This window comes from Alexandromys fortis, unplaced genomic scaffold (genome assembly GCF_014885135.2).
Source record: "Alexandromys fortis isolate MF-2015 unplaced genomic scaffold, M_Fortis_MF-2015_v1.1 scaffold_22, whole genome shotgun sequence".
Taxonomy (NCBI): Eukaryota; Metazoa; Chordata; class Mammalia; order Rodentia; family Cricetidae; genus Alexandromys; species Alexandromys fortis.
In genome coordinates, this window is record NW_026067900.1 from 6,775,476 (window position 1) to 6,798,700 (window position 23,225).

The window sequence follows — 23,225 nt, forward strand, 5'->3', positions numbered from 1 at the left end:
TGCTGACATGTATTTTGCAGTAGGTTGTCCTTTTGTTCTTAGTGTGTGTCTTAAGTCATACATACACCAGTGCTGTGATCTGTGGCAAAATGACTGTAATTCAAATTGGAAAAATAAAAGTTTCCAGACTTTGTCCAACCTTTATTCCTATGGCAAAGGAAATTACTATGTAATTCTAATTATTTCATATGCTGGTATGTTTTAATCTACTCTGTGAAATAAGAGAAACACCAGTGTTTACAGGTGAGTTAGTAAAGGCTCTCAAGTCTTTGAGGCATGGGAGGAGTAAACGGTGTTAGCAGCTCATGGCATCCATAATACAATAAATACATCTTAAAGTATTCACCTGTCCAGCGTGGTAGCGTAAATTCCTAATCCTAGGGTTCAGAACCTGAGCCTGGAGACTCTGGAGTTGGATACGACCCTCGGCTATGTAGCGAGACTGTATGGAGAGGAGAGAGTCCTTCCGCCTGCAGGGATGATTCCTGAGGCATTCTCTTAGCGGACACCCGCTGATGGCTCACAGCTAAGAGCAATATTCACTGCAACATAACCGAAATACGGCAACAGTCACCAATCTTTATTAATTAAGAATTTACTGAGGTAATCAAGACAGTTATTAAAATAATAAGACTCCTCTCAGTCAGGTGGTGGTGGTGCACACCTTTGAGTTCAAGGCCAGTGTGGTCTACAGAGTGAGTTCCAGGATAGCCAGGACTGCTTCACAGAGAAACCCTGTCTCGAAAAACTGAAAAAACAAAACCCTCTGATTGCTTAAATTTTGTGACCATGAACAGAACATGGATGCTATTTAGTTTGTATCTATCTGATGGCAGGATCTGATAATGAAAGTCATAATCATGATTTAAAAATATTGAACCAGGAAAGCACATTTTCATTTTTTATTTTCAAAGTACTTATTTAAGAACACTAGTTTAAAAACATTCTTTGTTGGAACTGGAGAGATGACTCAGATCTTGAGAATGCTTGCTGCTCTTTCAGGGGACTCCAGGTCAGTTCCCAGGACTGAAGTCAGGAAGCTCATAATCTCCTGTAACTCCAGTTCCAGGGGATCCAAACCCTCTTCTGGCCTCTGCAGACATCTGCACACACACACAAAGACACATAACATAAATAAATGCATTTTTTTTCTTTTCCTTTTTTTTCTTTTTTTTTCTTGTTATTCTTCTTTTCTTAATAAATGCATTTTTAAAAATTTATTTATTATGTATATAGTGTTCTGGGCACCAGATCTCATTATAGATGGGTGTGAGCCTTCATGTGGTTGCTGGGAATTGAACTCAGGACCTCCGGAACGGCAGTCAGTTCTCTTAACCTTTGAGCCATCTCTCCAGCCCATAAATGCATATTTTTTTTTCCTTTTTTTTTTCTTTCTTTTTTTTTTTATTGAGAATAAGAAAAAAAAGTTTCCGCCCCCTCCCATAAATGCATATTTTTAAGTAAGTCTTTATCATTAAAATTGGTACCCAAAGAGGTGGTAGCAAATAAAAAATATTTGGACATTGCAAAGTTGCATATTTGAAATAATATGCTTAAAGTAAAAATAAATGCTGATGTGTACTTAAGTTGTATCTCTTTCTAAAATATTCCAGTTTAGACTTTATCAACCAGAACTGCTTGAGTTGAAAGGATTTCCTGACCCAGTGGATATTTTTCCAAGTGAGTGTGTATGTATGCGCATCTTTCTGAGGCTGCACCAGAGCTCAGTATGCTGGTCACGGTATAGCGTGTGCTTTCATTGTTTATCGGATGGTACAGCCAGAACTCTCATCCAGTCTTAAAGACTCCACGTGGTGTCATGATTCCATTCTATTTGACGTGAATGGCCATACCCTCATAGGCCTATTGTGTGTGTGTGTTAAAAAGTTTAGTGCCACATCTTAAGAGTATATTTTTGTCTAATATTTGGAAAACAGTCTAAATTTTTGAGAGTTGAGTATACTTCTGTTTAAATCATAGAGTTTTAAGGCGGTACTATGAATGAATAAAGTGTGCAGGGCCAGGCGTGGTGGCACACACCTTTTCTCTCGGCAATGGGGAACAGGCAGGAGGATCTCAGCAAATCTGAGGCCAGCCTGGTCTTCACAGTGAGTTATAGACCAGTGAGTGGGTTATAGGTGCAAGGTGAGACCCAGACTCAAAATAACAGTACAATAATAGTAATAACAACAACAACAATGATAAAGTAACTAATGGATCATCCCAAATTATTATCTTTGCGTGGACTACACACGGGTTACACTTTTCAAATAAATTGAAACTAGCGTGGTTGAATTTGGTCAAATGTGGATAGATTTTAAAAGGCTTCCAAGTGTTAAGTCTATTACATTCTCAGTTATAAATATCCCTCCCCAGAGATATTAAGCCTGTACACTTCCTCCCTTCTGCTCCACCCACTGTCTGGAGTTGAACATTGAGCATATGTCTTCCACACATTAGTGTTTTATGCTAAAGTCGTAAGATGAGCAGAGACTCTATTTCCCCGTCTGCCCATGTTCCTGTCACCATCGTGTTCAGTGTGTCGTCTGTGTGCTGTGTAAGGGCTGTCAGTCTGTAGACTCCATTCGTGAAAACGATGTACGCAGGCTTGCTTGAATAACTCGTAAGTTTGTCTCCTGTGGTGTCAATCTACTTCAGAGTCTTTTAAATAAAGCTAGTTTTTAAGGAGAAGGACTGATTATTTTAAGTGTTTGAACTTGATCTCTCATTCGGAGGGGTAGGTATGACTGCACTGGCTTTGGGTGAAACAGAGCCAATAGAAGGTTAAGTGAAGCTCTGGCCTGGAATTTGCCAGATGTGTGTATGCTGATGAACAAATCCTTCTGGTCAGGTACACACACACACACACACACACACACACACACACACACAAAGAACAGATGTGGAGTTGATGGTTAATAAATCTGTGCAACTTTATGCGGGGTCATGGTGGTGCACACCTTTAATCCCAGCACTCGGGAGGAGAGACAGGCAGATCTCTGAGAGTTTGAAGCCAGCCTGCTCTACAGAGGGAGTTCCAGGACACAGAGAGACACTGTCTCAAAAAATAGAAACAAACAAACAAAATCTGTGCAACTTTAATATTGTAAGCAGTGCAGAAAGACACTACTAAATACTCACCTTGTAGGGAAGCCACCATGATCAAGAAAATGGTTTGGGCTGGGCAATGGTGGTGCACATCTTTAATCCCAGCACTTGGGAGGCAGAGGCAGGCAGATCTCTGTAAGTTCGAGGCCAGCATGGTCTACAAGAGCTGGCTCCAGAACAGGATCCAAAGCTACAGAGAAAGCCTATCTCAAGAAAGAAAGAAAGAAAGAAAGAAAGAAAGAAAGAAAGAAAGAAAGAAAGAAAGAAAGAAAGAAAGAAAGAAAGAAAGAAAGAGAAAGAAGAGAAGAGAAAATGGTTTGGGGTGGGGAGGAGCTAGAGAGAGGGGCACTGGGTGCTCTTCCAAAGGTTGGAGTTCAAGCCCCAGCACCCATAAAGCAAAATACCACCTTCTCCAGTTCCAGAGGATCTGATGCCCTCTTCTGGCCTCTCTGAGCACCGTGGGAACATGGTACATAGACATACAGGCAAAACACCCAAACACATAAAATACATAAGAAACTACTTGGTGGGCGTGGTGACATACACTTTTAATCCTAGAACTTGAAAGCAGAGGAAAAGGCATGCAGATCTCTGTGGGTTCAAGGCCAGCCTGGTCCAGGGCTACAAACATGTTATATCTTTCGTTTTAAACTTTTAAATTTGGCCCTGGTGAGTAGTGGGATGTGGGGTCACATAGGTATAATCCCAGCACCAGGGAGGGTGAGAAGTTGAGACTGGAGGACTGAGTTGAAGGCCAGCCTGAGCTACACAGTGAGAGAAGCAGGAGGGAAAGAGAGGGGTTCTCAACAGATCAGTAGCCTGGGCTATATAGCACGTTCTAGGTCAGCCTGAGCTACACGGTGATACCTTGTCTTCAAAATGAATGAATGAATGAATGAATAGTATTTTCCTTTAAGAATCTTTCTTTTATATATTTTGTTTATCTGTTATATGTGTAGAGGACAGAGAACAATTTGCCAAAGTTAGTTCTCTCCTTCTACCATGTGTGCCTTGGGTCTTGAACTCAGGTTGTCAGGCTTGGCAGCAAGCTCCTTTACCTGGGCCCTTAAGAATTTTTTGACTTTCTTTTTTCAATCATCCATTTAGTGTATAGCGATAATTTACTTGTTTCTATCCATATATAATAGTCTGTGTTGTATATATGCTTCAGAAACACTTGGATGCTTTCCAGGTTTAAAATTTTAGATTTGTCTATTTGATGTGTTTGAATGTTTTGCCTGGAGTATGTCTGCGCATTTGCATGCAGTGCCCTGAGAGGCCAGAAGAGGGCGTCAGATCTCCTGGAACTGGAGCTACAGACAGTCGTGAGCTGCCTTGTGGATGCTGGGAACTGAGCCTAGGTCTGCAGAGCAGCAAGTGCTCCTAACTTGTGAACGGTCTCTCCGGCCCTTCATGAAAACATTTTTCACATAAGGATCTTGTGCTTTGTCTCAGAGAAGATTGGGCTGCAGAGAGTTAGAGTCTTTCTTAGATAACGTCAGTTTAAGCCAGGTTGGGGTGTTGTGGCGCACACCTTTAACACCAGCACTCGGGAGGCTGAGGCGGGTGAATGTCTGAGTTCAAGGTCAGCCTGGAGTCTCCAGCCTCAGCCTTCCTAAGAGCTGAGATTTCGGACCACCACACTGATAATACCCAGGAAATGAGGTCAAACCAAAGGTCCTGAGTCTAAAAGTGCATGGGTGTCACCATGCACACATCCCAGCTCTGTTGACCCAAATCCCTCTGCATTCTAAAGCCCCGAGCGTTTTCCTTTCCAGTGCCGGGAATCCCAAGGCAAGCCCGGTCTCTCCCAGGGAGCCACACCACAGCTTCTTTTCTCCTTTAACAAAAATTCCCTTTGAAATTATTCTTGTTTAATTAATCTGTTTGAGTGTGAGTGCAGTAACCTCGCAAGCCAAAAGAGGGCATCCGACTGGAGTTAAAGGCGCTTGTGAGCAGCTCAACACGAGAGCCGGGGACCGAACTCGGACCCTCTCAAGGGCAGTGCATTCGCAGCGCATTCTCTTGATCCCCGAGCCATCTCGTGTCCGGGACTCATCTCATCTAGCAGGACTAGAGAGTGTCCTGCTCTACTTCTTCCTCATTCCCTCAGGCTAAGAGGCAGCTAGGATCCAGATGCTCCAGATCCAGGAATGATCAGACCGCAGGAGGAGCACAGGGAAGCTTGGAGCCCCCCTGGACCCATGACCCGGAAGTACCTGGGAGGGCCGAAGGGCCGGAAATGATGGCAGCCCTGCGATCCCTGCTCTCCTAGCAACCAAACCGGCTTCTTAGCGACGCAAGGTGGCTCCCGCGTCCCTGGCCCCGCCATGCCGGTGCGGGTGAGCGAGTTCAGCTGGCAGCAGACGCCCGCCGCGGTCTTCCTGTCGCTGCCTCTGCGCGGCGTGTGCGTGCGCGACGCCGATGTGTTCTGCGGGGAAAGTTACCTGAAGGTGGGCGGGGCGGAGGCTGCGGTTGCCCCGCGCCTCGGGGGCAGGGGCTGCTTTGAGGAAGCACTGCACTGTGTCCTTTGAGTTTACTTTTTTTGTTGTTGTTGGTGTTGCTTTTCGAGACAGGATCTCTCTGTGTAGGAGCCCAAGCTGGCCTCGAACTCACTGCGCTCTGTCTGCCTCTGCCTCCCTAGTGCTGGGATTAGAGGCTTGTGCCGCCACCGCCTGGCTACATTTCCATGTTTTATTAAATTTTAATTTACATCTTTACTTTTACTTTTTTTGTGATGCTAAGGATAAAACTCAGACGCCCCTGTATGCTGCACCCCCCAGCTACATTTCCAGCTGCTGTGTGTATATGTATGTGTATGAATGTTTGCATCCATACGTGTACACACCACCGAAGGCCAGAAGAGGGCGACAGATCTCTTGGAATTGGAGTTACAGATGGTTATGAGTCACGATGTGGGTGTGGAAACCAAACCCCACTCTTATGCAAGAGCAGCACATGTTCTTAACCCCTGAGCCATCTCTCCCACCCCAATAGCTTATGGGGGGCGTGTCTTATTCTGTAGCACACACTGACATCGAATTTTAGGCAGTCCTATTTCAGATGTCCAAGTGCTGGGGTTGGTAGGATGCTCCACCTGCCTGGCTAGACCTCAATTAAAGTCCTCTTTTTTTTTTTTTTTTTTTGGGTTTTTTAAATATTTATTTATTGTGTATACAATATTCTGTCTGTGTGTATGTTTACAGGCCAGAAGAGGGCACCAGACCTCATTACAGATGGTTGTGAGCCACCATGTGGTTGCCGGGAATTGAACTCAGGACCTTTGGAAGGGCAGGCAATGCTCTTAACCACTGAGCCATCTCTCCAGCCCAGGGTTTCACTTTTTTAAAAAAAAAACTCTAAGCTGGTGCATGCCTTTAATTCCAGCACTTGGGAAGCAGAGGCAGGCGAATCTCTGTGGTCTATAAGACCTGGTCTATAAGAGCTAGTTCCAGAACAGCCTCCAAAGCTACACCGAGAAACCCTGTCTTGAAAAAACAAAACAAAAAAACTCTAAGCTGTCTGGTGCTAATGCACGCCTTTAATCCCAACCCTAGGGAAGCAGAGGCAGGTGGGTCTTTTTGAGTTTGAGGCCAGCCTGGTCTTCAGAGTGAGTTCCAGCCAAGGCTATACAGAGAAACTCTTTTTTAAAAAGCAACAAGCAAAATAAACCCACAACAACAACAACAAACAACCAATAAATAGCTAGATAATAATTCTCGGGCTGGTGAGGTGGGTTGATGCACTGCCACAGAGACCACAACCTCGGTTCTCTGGCGCCCACGTGCATGGCACGCTACTCATATACCCACATACACTGCACACGGAAATCTCATTAAAGTAACAAGGAAGACAAATCTCTGTGGCGTCATCCCTAGGCACGTTCTGGTCAGAGATTACTTTCATCCATGCTTCATCATATACCCACGTTCACTTTGCTAACTTATGTTCCCTGGAATAATTCAGTGGGGTTTTCAGAAAACCACACCCACATACACATAGGGTCTGCCGTAGCCCAGGATGGCCTCAAACTCACTTTGCAGCTGAGGATGACCTGGAAAGTCTGAGCTTCCTGCCTCTACCTCCTGAGTGCCCAGATTTCAGGCATCCGACACCATGCTGGGAACTGTATCCCCACTATAACACTTTTTTTCCAGAATAAATAAATGTAAGTTTTTTAAATGTGTGTGTGTGTGTGTGTGTGTGTGTGTGACATGTTTGTCTGATGCCCTTGGGGTTCAGAAGAGGGTGTCAGGTCTCCTGGAACTGGAGGTACAGATGAATGTGAGTCCCCACGTGGGTGCTGCAAACAACCCAGGTTTTCTCAAGAACAAGTACTTTTAACCACTGAACCATCTCTCCAACCCAGACCTATTTTTTTTTTAATGGCAGTGTCTTTAATTTGTATAGCTAACTTAATGCCTGCTTTCTCTCTTCTGAACAGGTCAACTTTCCCCCGTTTTTATTTGAGGTGTTTCTCTATGCTCCCATAGATGATGGGAATAGCAAGGCCAAGATTGGGAATGACATGATTCTCTTTACGTTGTATAAAAAGGAGCCAGTTATGTGGGAGACCCTTTCTATGCCGGGTGGTAAGTTTTTTAGTGAAAGTTGTTCACTTGAGCTGGGTGTCTTTCATGAGAGCTCAGTACATTCCTGTGATCCAAGCACTGAGGAAGCTAAACAACATGAAACCCTAACTCAAAAATAAAAGGAAGTTTCTACGCTAGGCATTGTGGTAACCCAGGGCGGTGAATGCTTGCACTCTTAGCTCTTGTTTGTTTTTTGTTTGTTTGTTTGTTTTTCAAGACAAGGTTTCTCTGTGTATCTTTGGACCCTGTCCTGGAACTCATTCTGTAGACCAGACTGGTTTCAAAGTCACAGAGATCCACCTGCCTCTGCCCCCGCCCCCCAGTGCTAAGTTTAAAGGTATGCGCCAGCCCTGCCTGGCTCTGGCTGCTTTCTCAGCTCTTAAGAGGTTGATGTAAGATGATCACAACTCTAAAACCACCCTGGGGCTTGTAAAAGATGCTGTCTCAAAATCATTCCCTTCTTAACAAATTGGATCTAAAGAAATCTTATCCTGGATCAGTATAAGTGCTTTTCACCTTAATAAAACAAATTAATCATAATCCTGATTTGTAATCAGGTTTAAGTAAAATGCTACAGGTCCCCAAGTGGAACAGTGAGCAGCAGGCTACAAAACCAGCTAGGTCCCAGGCAGGAAGCCAATGGCGGGTGAGAGGCTGAGATGGATAGGCACCTCATGCATAGTGAAGTTGGATATTTTAGTGGGTTATGGAAGGGAAGGGGAGAAAGGGGAAGAGCAGAGAGAGAGGCAGAGAGAAAAAGAGAGAGAAACAGGGGGGAGGGGAGAAGTAGGGAGAAGGGAGAGACAGAAGCTGCCTCAGGGAGAGAGGAAGAGAGAGGGGGGGGGGGATGAAGGGACTTAGGCTGGAAGCTGGAGAGCAGCTTGCCTCCTTGGACAGGGGAGGGAGTGGGTAGGGTTTGTCTCTTAAAGGGACAGAACAGACCATTACATTCCCATCTCTTTTTTATAATAAAAAGGCAGGAGGCTAGACATAACAGGTTAAAGGAATTGGAGCAGCAGATTCTCCAGACTGCTTCCTGCTTATTTGTAGATGTCGTCTTGGGGGCAAACCTGAGAAAGCTGAATGCTGGTCACATCCCGGGGTAGCTAGTCTCTTTGTTCCTGTCCGGTGTTTGTGGTATGGAAATGTCTGGTGTTTCTTATACCTGTTTCAGGTATTGGCTGAATAGTGGACAAAGTCTAGGAAAAAAAAATTTTAGGACCAGGGAATTGAGAGGGGTGTATCTGACCTGATTAAGGCAGATCCTTTAATTCACCTTCATCATCACACAGGACAGACCATTACACATACTTTCCCTTGTGTTGCAGTTGACAAAGAGACAATGCAGAGAATAAGGGAAAAATCTATTCTTCAAGCACAGGAGAAAGCAAAAGAGGCCACAGAAGCAAAAGCTACTGCCAAGCGGGAAGATCAGAGATACGCGCTAGGTGTGATGATGAAGGTGAGCTGCAGACCTCCAGACTCACTGAAGGAGATGATGATGCGCTGGGGAAAGATAAGTTCAGCCAGGTGTGGGGGTGCAGGCCACCCAGTTACTCAGATGGTGAACCAGGATGATCAGAAGTCAAGCCTTAACAGCTGTGATGGCATATGCCTTAATACCAGCCATTGGGAGGCAGAGGCAGGCAGATCTCTGAGTTCAAGGCAATCCTGATCTACAGAGAGTTCCAAGACAGCCAAAGATACAGAGAAACCAAGTCTTGAAAAAAACAAAACAAAAAGGAAGGAAGGAAGGAAGGAAGGAAGGAAGGAAGGAAGGAAGGAAGGAAGGAAGGGGTGAACAAACAGTTCAATGGTAAAGGGCTTGGCTAGCAGGTTTGAGACCCGGGTTCAATCCCCAGTTACACCCCCCCCCCCCCNCCCCCCCCCCCCCCCGCACACACACACTCACAAACATACACATTAGTTGCAATCTCAGTCCTTTCTTGGTGTTTGGTTGTAGGACTTTGCTGGAGACCTGCTTCAGCTAAGGTTTCAGGTCCCAAAGAGGATGCCATGGACTCTGGGGGCAGGGGTGGGGTGGGGCACACAATCTGAGGGTGAATCAGGATGACTGCCTGCAGCTTTTTATTGAGAAAAGATTATATCTTTTATACTACATAGTTGCATCTTGGATTAAATTGGAGACAAGGGCTTGTGAGCTGGGGTGTGGTTTGAGATCAGGAGTTGAGGAATCTAGCATTGTCCTTGACACTACTCACAAGTCATAGGTTATTTTAAGATTTATTTATTTATTACATACACAATGTTCTGTCTTCAAGTCACAAGAGGGCACCATATCTCATTACAGGTGGCTGTGAGCCACCATGTGGTTGCTGGGAATTGAACTCAGGACCTATGGAAGAGCAGCTAGTGTTCTTAACTGTTGAGCCACCTCTCCAGCCCCCAGTCATATGTTAATGAAGGGTCACAAGATCCTCTTGCTTTATCAAAAATGACTGCTTTATCAAGCATAAACTTTCCTCAGGTTCGCAAGGGAACCGAGACCTTTATCCAAATGCCTGACCTTGAGAAAAGGACTTCTTCTGGGGAGCAGACAGTATACTACAATTTCTTAGTCTTTTTTAAATACATTTTTATTGATATTTATTGAGCTCTACATTTTTCTCTGCTCCCCTCCCTGCTTCTCTCCCCCACTTTCAATCCTCTCCCAAGGTCCCATGCTCCCAATTTACTCAGAAGATCTTGTCTTTTTCTATTTTCTACTTCCCGTGTACATTAGATCTGTGTAAGTCTTTCTTAGTGTCTGCATTGTTGTCTAAGTTCTCTGGGACTGTGGTTTGTAGGCTGGCTTTCTTTGCTTTATGTTTAAAAACCTCCTATGAGCCAGCACGCCTTTAATCCCAGCACTCAGGAGGCAGAGGCAGGCGGATTTCTGTGAGTTCGAGACCAGCCTGGTCTACAGAGCTAGTTCCAAGACAGGCTCCAAAACCATAGAGAAACCCTGTCTCAAAAAAAAAAAAAAACCCACCTATGAGTGAGTTCATGTTTTAATTGTCTTTCTAGGTTACCTCACTCAAAATTATGTTTTCTAGCTCCATCCATTTTCCTGCAAAATTCAGGCTATTGTTATTTTTTTCTGCTATGTAATACTCCATTGTGTAAATGTACCACATTTTCCTTATCCATTCTTCGGTTGAGGGGCATTTAGGTTGTTTCCAGGTTCTGGCTATGGCAAACAAAGCTGCTATGAACATAGTTGAGCACATGTCCTTGTGGCACGATTAAGCATCCTTTGGATATATACCCAAAAGTGGTTTATTGGTTTCTTGAGGAAGATTGTTTCCTAATTTCCTGAGAAATCGCCACACTGACATCCAAAGAGGTTGTACCAGCTTGCATTCCCACCAGCAATGCAGGAGTGTTCCCCTCCCCACAACCTTTCCAGCATAAGTTGTCTTCAGAGTTTTTGATCTTGGCCATTCTTACAGGTGTAAGATGGAATCTCAGAGTTGTTTTGATTTGCATATCTCTGATGACTAAGGATGTTAAACATTTCCTTAAGTATCTTTTAGCCATTTTAGATTCTTCTGTTGAGAATTCTCTGTTTAGGTCTGTACTCCATTTTTTTTTTTATTGGATTATGTGATCTTTTGGTGTCCAATTTCTTGATTTCTTTGTATATTTTGGAGGTCAGCCCTCTGTCTGATGTGGGGTTAGTGAAGATCTTTTTCCATTCTGTAGGCTGTCGTTTTGTCTTGTTGACCGTGTCCTTTACTTTACAGAAGCTTTTCAGTTTTAGGAGGTTCCATTTATTAATTGTTTCTCTCAGTGTCTCTACTGCTGGGGTTATATTTGGGAAATGGTTCCCTGTGCCAATGCGTTCAAGTGTACTTCCCACTTTCTCTTCTATAAGGTGCATTGTGGCTGGCTTTATGTTAAGGTCTTTGATCCATTTGGACTTTAGTTTTGTGCATGGTGATAGATATGGGTCTATTTTCATTCTTCTACATGTTGATATCCAGTTATGCCAGCACCACTTGTTAAATATGCTTTCTTTTTTCCATTTGATATTTTTTGCTTCCTTGTCAAAAATCAGGAGTTTGAAGATGTGTGGATTGATTTGTTTTGTTTTGTTTTGTTTTTCAAGACAGGTTTCTCTGTGGTTTTGGAGCCCGTCCTGGAACTAGCTCTTTAGACCAGGCTGGTCTCAAACTCACAGAGATCCGCCTGCCACTGCCTCCCAAGTGCTGGGATTAAAGGCGTGCACCACCACTGCCCAGCTGAAGATGTGTGGATTGATATCTGGGTCTTCTATTCAGTTCCATTGGTCCTCCTGTCTGTTCTTATGCTAATACCAGGCTGTTTTCAGTACTGTAGCTCTGTAGTAGAATTTGAAGTCAGGGATTGTGATGCCTCCAGAAGTTCTTTTATTGTACAAGATTGTTTTGGCTATCCTGGGTTTTTTGCTTTTCCATATGAAGTTGAGTACTATTCTTTCGAGGTCTTTGAAGTATTTTGCTGGGATTTTGATGGGCATTGCGTTGAATCTTGGTCTTACTATATGGGCCTGTTCCCCTCATAACATTCCCAAAAGGGAAGGTCCTGGTGTCTTAACTCTTTTCGCATTATACCATACCATTCTGATTTCTATGTATTTATTAACTGAACTCTTGCCCTTAATGGCCTCAGGCTCTGGATCTGAATTGTAGGCATTTCATTTTTGGGATCAAGTATACCTGGTAAATCTGTAATATTCTGTTCTTGATGTCATTAGGAGGACACAATGGAATTCCTGGTTCTACAGTGGTGGAGATTTTTTTCCAAAAAATTATTTTGTTTAGTAAAGCTGCCATTGTACACATTTTAATCCTTTACCAAAGCCCATATGAAATTTCCTGAAGGGAAAGCATTGATATTGAGAATCATTAAAAATGAAAGCACTTTTTTGCTTTCAGGACAACTGGAGCTAAATAGACCTTGTCTCCCCAACTTCTGGCTCTAGATAAATGCTAATTAATCTTCTGCCTCTGTTCAAGCAAGTCTGTCCAATCTGCAAATACTTTCCTCTCTGTAATTTTCATTTTGGCATCTAGAAATGATTGAGGATTTTATAAATGAGCACTGTTCCGTGAAGAACATGAAGCTGTGACTGGGAGTGTGGTGCGGGGGCACAGCTGGGGACGGCGAGGGCGAGCTGTCCCACTCCTCACATGTTTCTTCTCTGCACTGTGTGCAGAGAAAATGAAGGCTTACCTGTAGTCAGACTTTCCTTTCAGCCACCAGCTCACAAATAATGATACTGAGACTTATTAATTATAAGAATTTGGCCTTAGCTTAGACTTTTTCTAACTCGCATCTATAACTTAAATTAACCCTAACCCGTCTCTTTTAATCTACATTCTGCTGTGTGGCTTGGTTACCTCTGTTTTGTACTGTTTGTCCTATTTCTTCAGCCTCTGGTGAAATCCAAGTGCCTCTATTCCTCCTCCTCTTCCTCTCTCCCCGGAAATCCTGCCTATCCTCTCTTGCCTAGTTATTGGCCATTCAGCTCTTTATTAAACCAATCAGAAGGTGTTTTAGTCAGAGTCCCATCTTTGCAGTGTACACAAATATTCCGCAACACATACTTGTTATTAGATGGAGCAAATTCTTATCTTTCAGATTGTGGTGTCCTCTCTGACTTCATCGTGCCCTTTTGTGAGGCACGTAAGTGCAGGGTGTTATGGTTTAAGTAAAATGCTGTGGATCCCCAAGTGGCTGCAATGGGCAGTGGGTCCCAAAACCATGCCACAGGTCCCCGAAGTGGCAGCAGGTCCTGAGAGCAGCCAGTCCCAGGCAGGGACAGCATAGTTCCCCAAGTGGCTGCAGTGGGCCATGGGGGGCAGCGAGTTCCAGGCAGGGAGCTGTATGGTGGGTTAGAGACCTCGATGGGGCAGCCAGTCCCACAAAGAGAGACAGACAGATGGGCATGTCATGAGACCACACCGCAGAAGGTGGTTGGTCCTGGGCAGGGAGCCACATGGTAGGTGAGAGACAGAGACATGGATAGACACGCCATGCAGAGTGAGGTTGGATATTTATTTAGTGTGTTATGGAAGGGAAGGGGAGAAGGGAGAAGAGGAGGGAGAGAGAGAAACGGAAGGGAGAAGGGGAGATGTGGGAGAAGGGATAGACAAAAGTTCCCTCTTCAAGAAGGAGATGGGAAAGGAAAGGACTCACTGGAAGCTGAAGACAGGGATGGGGGGGGGGATGAGGAGTGGGGAGGTTGGGGCGTGGCTTTCCTCTTAAAGGGACAGAGCAGACCATTGCACAGGGTTTTCTTTTTGTTCTGTGCAGTTTGCCTGGTTTCTCCAGTTGACAACTCTCTGAGCTGTCAGCAGGCAGTGGTTACTGTCTTGGTGCCTAGTGTATAAGCCTTGGGCAGAGGCCCTGGTCTGTTTCTCATTACTGTAGCAGCATTCCTGGGAGTAGCTCAGTGGTAGAGTACCCTCTTAGCATGCTGGAGGCAGGAATTTAGTCCTCAGCAATGATGAGACAAGGAAAATATGTGAAGCTGAGCGACTTTATAAAGGAAAGGTATTCACTTAACTTACAGCTTTGGAGGCTGGGAGTCCAAGATGAGGCAGCCCATGTACTTGTTGAAGGTACAGTGTGTAAGACAGATCACATAGCAAGACAGAAAGCCGGAGAGATGGGGCTCTTTGGGCTTTACAACAGCTGACTTTCTCAAAAACTAACTCAGGGCTCAGGGTGTAAAGGTGTTTTCTGCCAAGCCCGATGGCCCGAGTTCAGTCCTTAGGACACACAAGGGGAAGGAGGACGTCAACTCAGCGAATTGTCCTCTGGTTTTCACACATGCACAGTGGCATGCCTGCGCCCATGCCCACATTCAAGAGCACATACACACACACATACAACTGAAATGAAAGAGCTGGGCACGATAGCACACACCTTTAATCTCAGCACCCAGGAGGCAGAGGCAGGCAGAACTTTGAGTTCAAGATCAGCCTGGTTTGCATGGTGAGTTCCAGGCCAGTCAGAACTACATAGTGAGGCCTGTCCAAAAAGAAAAAAGAAAGAAAAGAAAACGGACAACCAGGCATGATAGTATAATTCTGGGCCTCTGGAAGCTGAGGCAAGAGGATCTTGATTTTGAGGTCAATCATTATATCCCCCTTCCCCCAAAAAGGACGGACTCAAGGCATCTGCTAGAACTGGCTCAGTCAGGATAACTACCTCTCTTGGTCACTCATCTTCTGTTTCAGTGCTGGGGAACTGGTTGTCTTAAGTGCTAGCGAATACTCTGCTACTGAGCTGTGTCACCGGCTTCTTGGCCACCAACCTGTAAACTGTCCCACTATTGCACATGCCATCCACGTAGGACATCCTACATGCACAGTCTTGGGAAGTGAAGCAGAGAGGGAAGATGGGGGCTGCCCATTTGGTGTCCTTCAGTTCATCAGTGAGGATGCCGCTCACACAGGTGTGCAGAAGCCACAGCATGATTTACTGTTTCAGTGCCAATTAAACCTGGGGGGGGGGCACTCAGCTCCTATCCCAAGGTGCAGACACTCACATGAGCACAAGCACACGCTACACACACATATCACGCATACAGCTGTTGCTTTCTGAATGTTCTAAAGGACTTGCTAATTACAATGTTTACAGATTGAAGAAGAAGAGAGGAAAAAAATAGAAGATATGAAAGAAAATGAACGGAAGAAAGCAACTAGAGAATTGGAAGCCTGGAAAGAAAGTCAAAGACAAGCTGAAAAGCAAAAGAGCATCCCAAGGAAAGAGAAATGCCAACGGGGAAAACAAGCTGAAGAGAGGGGAGCACCGAAGCCCCCGAGTTTGCCCAGGAAGGCCCCGTCTGCTGCTCGCCTCCCCCAAAGAGGTAAGGTGCCTTCTCTCTCTCTCTCTCTCTCTCTCTCTCTCTCTCTCTCTCTCTCTCTCTCTCTCTCTTAAAAAACCTTTTTGCAGGCATAGGCCACGCTCTGGTATACTGAAAATAAGCAATACAATATGAGGATGTAAGATGAAAGCCCTTTTCTGAGGGGTTTGCTGTGTGGTCTGGGCATCCTGGAATGTGTGATACTCCGACCTCGACCACAGATGTTTGGATTGTAGGCACTCTCCATCACTGGCCACGTGGTAGTCATCTATTACATTCCATAAATACCTAGTGTAGAGAGACACTGAAAACAACAAACCCCAAGAGCAGACTCTGGGAACGCGCTATGTGCAAGGACGGGTTAGAGGGAAGGAGCCTCAGGACTGGAGTAATGATGGAATCAGAGAACAAGGAAAACAAACAACTAATTTACCTTCTTTGCTTTCATTTGTTTTGAGGCAGAATCTTCTGTAGCTCAGGCTGGACTCAAACTTGCAACACAACTAAGAATGGCCTTGAGCTTCTGACCCTCCTACATCCACTTCTCTAATGCTGGGATTTTAGGCATGCCCACCTATTTTTCCCCTCACTGTTGGGGACCAAGTCCAGGGCTTTGTGCTTTTCTAGGCAAGCTGCTAGACTCTGAGCTAAATCTAACACACACACACACACACAACCACAGTTTTTTTTTTTAAATTGAGATAGCATTTTATGTAGTCCAAGCTGTTCTAAATGCCCCACATAGCTAAAAAGGTCCCTATCTTTTCTTTCTTTCTTTCTGGTTTGTTTTTTCAAGACAGGGTTTCTCTGTGTAACAGCCTTTTTGAAAAATTATTTATGTATTTTTTATTTTAGTATTGGTGTTTTACCTGCATGTATATCTGTGCCAGGATGTTGGACACCCTGGAACTGGAGTTACAGACAGTTGTTAGCTGCCGTGGGTTCTTTGGAAACGCAGCCTGTGCTCTTAACTGCTCAGCCACCTCTCCAGCCTCACCTTTCCTTATATTTACTCTTTTTCTCTCATCTCTTCTTGTCTGGAAATCCTTTTCCCACCCGTTGTAATGTTTGCCTACGTCTGTGCATCCTCTTAGGTATTCTAGTGTTTCTAAGTGACAGCCGTCTTCCCTCGTCTTTATGGAGGAATCCTAGCACATGGCTTAGTTCCTCCGCTCATTCTGGCTCCACTGTCATTGCCTCTGCCTTTGTAAGAATGTCTGCCCATGAGGATGTGAGGATGTCTGCCTTTTGTTAGCATTGTTGTCACTTTCTCACTTGCCTTCTCTAGGAAGTGTGTAGAGAGACGCTGCTTGGGGCATAGGAATTGGAGGAGGCAGGGCAGTGATGGCTTTGCCTAGTGTGTCTCCCCCACAGTGGATCGATCTGAACTAGACAGAGGTTCAACCTTGAACCTGGAAAAGGAATGGGTCATTGATTAAAGAATAGACTAGCTAGTTGGGAGGTGGTCCACACACCTTTAATCCCAGCTCTCAGGAGGCAGATGCAGGTGGATCTCTGCAAGTTTGAGGCCAGCCTGGTCTACGTAGTGAGTTCCAGGACAGCCAAGGCTACATAGAGAAACCCTGTCTCAAACAAACAAACAAACGATCAAACAAAAAAGAATAGACTTGCTGTCTTGTTAATACTAAGTATTCTATTCCTTATTACAGAAAATATCTTTGTTTTATTTTTATTTTTTTATTATTATGTGAGTATGACCTATGGGGGAGGTCAGAGAATGACTTTGTAGAGTTGGTTTTTTGTTTTTTGTTTAATGAGATGTGGTTTCACTAACCCTGGGTAGCCTGGAACTTACCAGGTGGAACAGTCTGGCCTTGAACTCACAGAGGAGTCTCCTTCTGCACAGAGAGCTGTACTGAAAAGCCACCCAATTCTCTCTACTTCTGTGTGGTGCAATTGCCATGCAGCGGCAGGGCTTTACCTCTGCCCTGTCTCACGCGCCCTAACTTTGCCATGCTTTGTCATTTACTTACTGATCTTTATTATTTATTTTTATTTGTTGTCAATTTTATTTTATTATTATTTATTTGTTTTTTTGGGACAAGGTTTCTCTGTGTAACAGCCCTGTGTATCCTGGAACTAGCTCTTGTAGACCAGGCTGACTTCAAACTCACAGAGATCTGCCTGTCTCTGCCTCCTGAGTACTGGGATTAAAGGTGTGCGCCACCACCACCCCGCTGTTATTAATTTTAGAATTAGTTTTGGTGTATAGTTATCTTAAAAGTTAGTTTGTTAGTTAGAAATGGGAAATAAGCCGGGCAGAGGTAGCGAACACCATTAAGCCCAGCACTCAGGAGGCAGAGGCAGGTGGATCTCTATGAGTTCGAGGCCAGCCTGGTCTCCAAGAGCTAGTTCCAGGACAAGCTCCAAAGCTACAAAGAAACCCTGTCTTGAAAAAATAAACAACGACGACAATGAAACGGGAAATGAAAGACTTATTTGCTACCATTGCTTTTGAAGGGAGAAATTGGGAAAACATATTTTCTGAGAAGTTAAAGGAAGACAGCGTTCCCGCACCACGGTCTGCTGGCAATATTCAAATCAGCTTTACCCCTCGAGCATTCCCAACTGCTCTTCGCGAATCCCAAGTGGCAGAAGAGGAGGAGGTAGGCACTCCTAGCCTCAGTTAAGCCGGCACCACTTCAGTCAGTGTCACCCTGGAGGAATGCTTTCATTATGTAGTCTACTGAAATTAGCATTGGGCTGGGTGTAGTGGCACACACCTTTAATCCTAGCACTAGGAGGCAGAGACAGGTGGATGTCTGTGCATTCATTATAGCTTGGTCTATACAATGAGTTCCAGGATAGCCAGGGATGTGTTGAGAGATCCTGTCTCAAAAAAAGAAAGGAAGGAAGGAGGGAAGAAAGAAGAAAGGAAAAAATCAGGTTTTGGATTTCTTTGTTTTGTGTTGTATGTTTTGTTTTAGTGGTTTGTTTGTTTGAGACAGTGTCTCACTATATAGCTTAGATTGGCCTGAGACTCACAGTTAACCCAAGTTGGTCTTGAACTTGTGAATCTCTCACTTCAGTCTGTACTAACATGTTGTGTGGCTTTAAGTTGTGCTGGTGACTGAACCCATGGTACATGCCACAAGGTCTATAGTGTAATATTATCTAAACATATATTGTAATATATGTTTAATCTTGTGTTCAGAGGCCGACCTATTCTACAAAGAAAGTTCTAGACTAGCCAGAGCTACATAGAGAGAATTTGTTTAAAAAATAAATAGCCGAGCAGTGGTAATGCATGCCTTTAATACTAGCCTGCAGGAAACAGAGTTAGGTGGATCTCTGTTAGTTTAAGGCCAGTCTGGTCTATGGAATGAGTACCAGGACAGCCAAGACTGTTACACAGAGAAATCCTGTCTCGAAAAACAAAAACAAACAAATAAATGAGTAGGGGCTGGAAAGATGTCTCAGGAAGAGTACTGTCTGCCCTTCTAGAGGACCCAGGTTCAGTTTTCAGCATTCATGTGACAGCTCACAGTTGTTTGTAACTCCAGCTCCAGGGGATTTGACATCGTCACTCAGGCATACTTGCAGGTAAACACCAAAGCACATAAAATAAAAATAAATAAATAACTCATTAAATCATTAAACAAATTTTAAAAAACAACAAAAATATGATCAAAGACTATCTAGAAATAGCAAAACAAACTAGCAAAAAACAACCAATAATGGTGCAATAATATACACATGAATTCCTAATTTGGACTAGATACTTTTAAAAAGGATATATTATTTTCTAAATAATATGTTGTGTGTATATATGTGTTCCTGTGTGTGGGTATGGGCACAAGTGTGGATGTTTCAGACTAGAGGTGTTGGGTCAAATGGAGCTGGTGTTCCAGGTGATTGTGAACCACCTGATACGTGTGCTGTTGTCTGAACTTGGGTTCTTGGAAGACCAATAGGGTTACTCACTACTTAGCCACTGAGAATCTCTCTAGTTCTGGACTAGAAACACATATCTATTTGATCTCAACTAGCTAAGGAATCTTTTAAAAAGCATTTAAAAGTTTGTAAATACTGAAAGTTTAAAATAACCATTAAGTAGTGGGTTTATAAAATCAAGCCATTTGTTGACAGAGGTTTCTGTCCTGCCCGGTTCCACAGCCGTTCAGTCCCAAAGAAACACACAGAGGTCTACATTAATTATAAACTGGTTGGCCTATTAGCTCAGGCTTTATAGTAATGATTATAACTTATATTAGCCCATAATTCTCTCTCTCTCTCTTTTTTTTTTTTTTTTTTTTTTTTTTTTTTTTTCGAGACAGGATTTCTCTGTGGCTTTGGAGCCTGTCCTGGAACTAGCTCTGTAGACCAGGCTGGTCTCGAACTCACAGAGATCAGCCTGCCTCTGCCTCCCGAGTGCTGGGATTAAAGGCGTGCACCACCATCGCCCGGCCTAGCCCATAATTCTCATCTGTGTTAACCTCTTGGCTTGGTACCTTTTATCAGTGAGATATTCTCATCTTGCTTCCTGGATAACAACTGCAGACTGACTCTTTCCTCTTCCCATAATTCTCCTGTTCTTGTCACCCTGCCTCTGTTTCCTGCCTGGTTGCCCTGCCTATACTTCCTGTCTAGCTACTAGCCAATCAGGGTTTTCTTAAAATAATATAAGTGACAGGATACAAGACCATTGTCCCACAGCAGCCACTGTAAACAAAATACCTAAAATTAGGTGGCTTAATGAACAGACATTCATTTCTCAGTTTTCTTATCAGGGGCTTACCAAAGGCTCTTGGTGAGGCCCTCATTCTGTCTCCTCATAGTGGTGATGAAAGCAGGCTTTGATCTCTTTCTTTATTATTTTAAATAATTTTTATTTTTATTTCATATGCATTAGTGTTTTGCCTTCATGTATATCTGTGTGAGGGTGTTGGGTCTCCTTGAACTACTTACAGACAGTTGTGAGCTGGCATGTGGGTTCTAGGAATTGAACCCTGGTCCTCTGGAAGAGCAGCCAGTGCTCTTAACCATTATACTATCTCTCCAGCCCCTTGATCTCTTTCTTTTATGAAGAGACTAAGGTCATCACAGTGTTATCTAAACTCCATGGCATTCCTGACTTCCCTATCTCTGACACTGTCACAATAGTTAGGCCTTTAACATGTGTATTTGCCATTTGACAAACTGTTCAGCCCATTGATCCAAATGACATTTTTGCCTTCTGGGCAAAGGTGAGAAATCTAAAACTATTAATAAGAACAAGGCCTTTTAGAAGGGGAGTACTGACTCTACCATGTTGTCCTCTGGCTCCTCGTGTATGATGTGATGTGAACATACTCCCCACTCATACACACATGCTAATAAATTTTGTTTTGTTCTGTTTTATTTGAGACAGATGTAGCCCAGGCTGGCCTAGAACTCACAGAGATCCACTTGCCTCTGCTTCTGAGAGCTGGGATTAAAGACATTCGCCACCATGCCTGGCCCATAACTAAAGTTTTCCATGAGCCTTTTGTATCTTCTGTGGCTGGGATCTGCTTTGCCCCATGTTAGCCAGTGTCGCAGCCCTGTGACAAAGTGACTCAGAAAGGCGCTTACAAGGAGGGATGCTTAATTCATCTGGTGCTCTCGGAGGCATCAGTCTGTGGTTGGTTAGCCCCATTGCTTTGGGACCAGCAGCTAGGCTCAGCATCCCAGAGAAGCAAGCCCACTCACCTCATGGTGGCCAAGAGGTTAAGAGAGGGGACCAGGGTCCTGATGTTCTCTTCAGGCTCATCCTTTGGTGACCTGATTTCCTTTCACCAGGTTCCATCTTCTGAAGGGTTCACAACCTCATAAAAGTGCCACAGGCTGGGGACCTTTGACACATGGCCTAGGGGGCATCTTCCAAAGATTCACGGTGTAGAAGGTTGATAAAGTAAAGGAATTTAGGATGGTAGCTCCTTCCCTGTAGCCCAGGCAGGCCTTGAACTTGTGCCGTCCTGCCTGAGAAAGTGGCTTAGAGTTTAGGCTTGTGCTACCAGGCCCAGCTCAAAGGCAGTAAACCTCAAGAGGTGAGCTTAGTAGAAGTTGGTTAGGTCATGGTGACACTGTCCTTGGGAGGTGTTGGTATTTACTGTTCTGAGGAGAGGCTGTTTTTCCCTAGAGCAGCCTGTTGAAGAGATGCAAGTCTAGCCCTCCCCCAATTTCTCACTTTCTCCTTCACCATATAAAATCTCTCCCATCTTGCCCGGTGGTGGTGGCGCACGCCTTTAATCCCAGCACTTGGGAGGCAGAGGCAGGCGGCTCTCTGTGAGTTAAAGGCCAGCCTGGTCTACAGAGTGAGATCCAGCACAGCCAGGAATATTACACAGAGAAACCCTGTCTCGATAAGAAATTCTCTCCATCTCTCACATCCACCCTCACGTGTGCTGCAGCCAGACGACGCCGTCTGCCATGCTGTGACACAGCCAAATGGCTGGCAGTAGAACCTTCCAGGTGATGCTGTCTAGAACTTTGGCTTTCCAACCTTCAAACTGTGAGCAACATTTCCTTCTGAGAAACCCCCCTTCCTTCTGAAATGTCAGCCTTGGATATTTTGAATAGCAGTACAAAATAGATGAAGATGGTGTCTCAGTTTCTTTTTCATTTATTTTTTCATCTTATTTTACTTATTTACTTTTGAGACAAGGTCTTGAGTGTAGCCCAGAGCTTGCTGTATAAAGCAGGCTGGCCTTGAACTCGAAGATCCACCTTGCTCTATCTCCTTGGCTGGCTTCTTTTCCTCTTGGTGTTCTAAAACACTCTGACAAAGGCAACTTAAAGGGGAAAGGGTCTACGTCAACCCACGGCGCAAGGACAGTCTGCCATGGTGGGGAAGGCAGCAGACGCTTGAGGCAGCTGCTCAGTGAGAACATGAATGCAGTTGTACTGCTCTCCTCACGGACACAGTCCAGGAGTGGCTTCGCCCACAGTTAAAATGACTCTCTTCACATCAGATCGTGGGATCAGGATAATCTCCCCGCCCCGGCCATGCTAGAGACCCTTCTCCCCGGTGACTGCTGATAATGTCAGGTTGACTGCACAAACCAGCATAGGTGATGTCCATCACCAAACTGCATTCTCATTGTAGTGGCTGCATAAACAAGCGGAGGCCCGGAGAGCCCTGAGCACTGATCTTCCTGAATTCTCTGACTTGAAAGAAGAAGAGAAGAATCCAGACTGGTTGAAAGAAAAGGGGAAGTGAGTTGTCAGAGTGTTCTGCATTTTACACTAGGCTCTCACCACATTCTAGGCTTAGATTGACCGTGTGTGTGTGTGTGTGTGTGTGTGTGTGTGTGTGTGTGTGTGTGTACTGTTAAGGAGTGATAGGTCATTGCTGGTCTACTTGACATAAGCTTGAGTCATTTAGGAAGCAGGAACCTCAATTAAAAAAGCCCCCACCAGATTTATCTATGGTGCGATTTCTTGATTAGTGATTGATGTGGGAACGCTCAGCTCAAGGTAGGCACTGCCACCCCTGGGTGAGTGGTTTGGGTATGATAAAAAAGTCTGAGCAAGCCATGAGAAGCAAGCCAATAGGTGTGGATCCTCCATGGCCTCTGCTTAGGTTATGAGCCACCACTCCTAGTTTGAGAACTGCCTTTTAATCCATGTACCTATATGCTTTCAGAACAGGGCCAGGAAGCCTACCTTTTTTTTTTTTTTTTTTG

General features: G+C 44.5%; 1 protein-coding gene across 2 annotated transcripts in view; it reads left to right on the forward strand.

Moving 5' to 3' along the window:
• The first annotated feature begins 5,108 nt into the window (after positions 1-5,108).
• Dnaaf4 (dynein axonemal assembly factor 4) overlaps positions 5,109-23,225 on the forward strand; it is a 26,351-nt gene continuing 8,234 nt past the window's right edge. Inside the window, exons 1-6 of one of the 2 annotated variants that reach the window (XM_050125506.1) lie at positions 5,109-5,561; positions 7,553-7,700; positions 9,029-9,162; positions 15,333-15,561; positions 18,040-18,185; positions 22,646-22,755. In XM_050125506.1, the coding sequence (XP_049981463.1) occupies positions 5,439-5,561; positions 7,553-7,700; positions 9,029-9,162; positions 15,333-15,561; positions 18,040-18,185; positions 22,646-22,755 (890 nt within the window). In that variant the 5' untranslated portion in view covers positions 5,109-5,438. The remainder of the gene's footprint in view (positions 5,562-7,552; positions 7,701-9,028; positions 9,163-15,332; positions 15,562-18,039; positions 18,186-22,645; positions 22,756-23,225) is intronic. The other variant, XM_050125497.1, reaches the window with a different exon arrangement.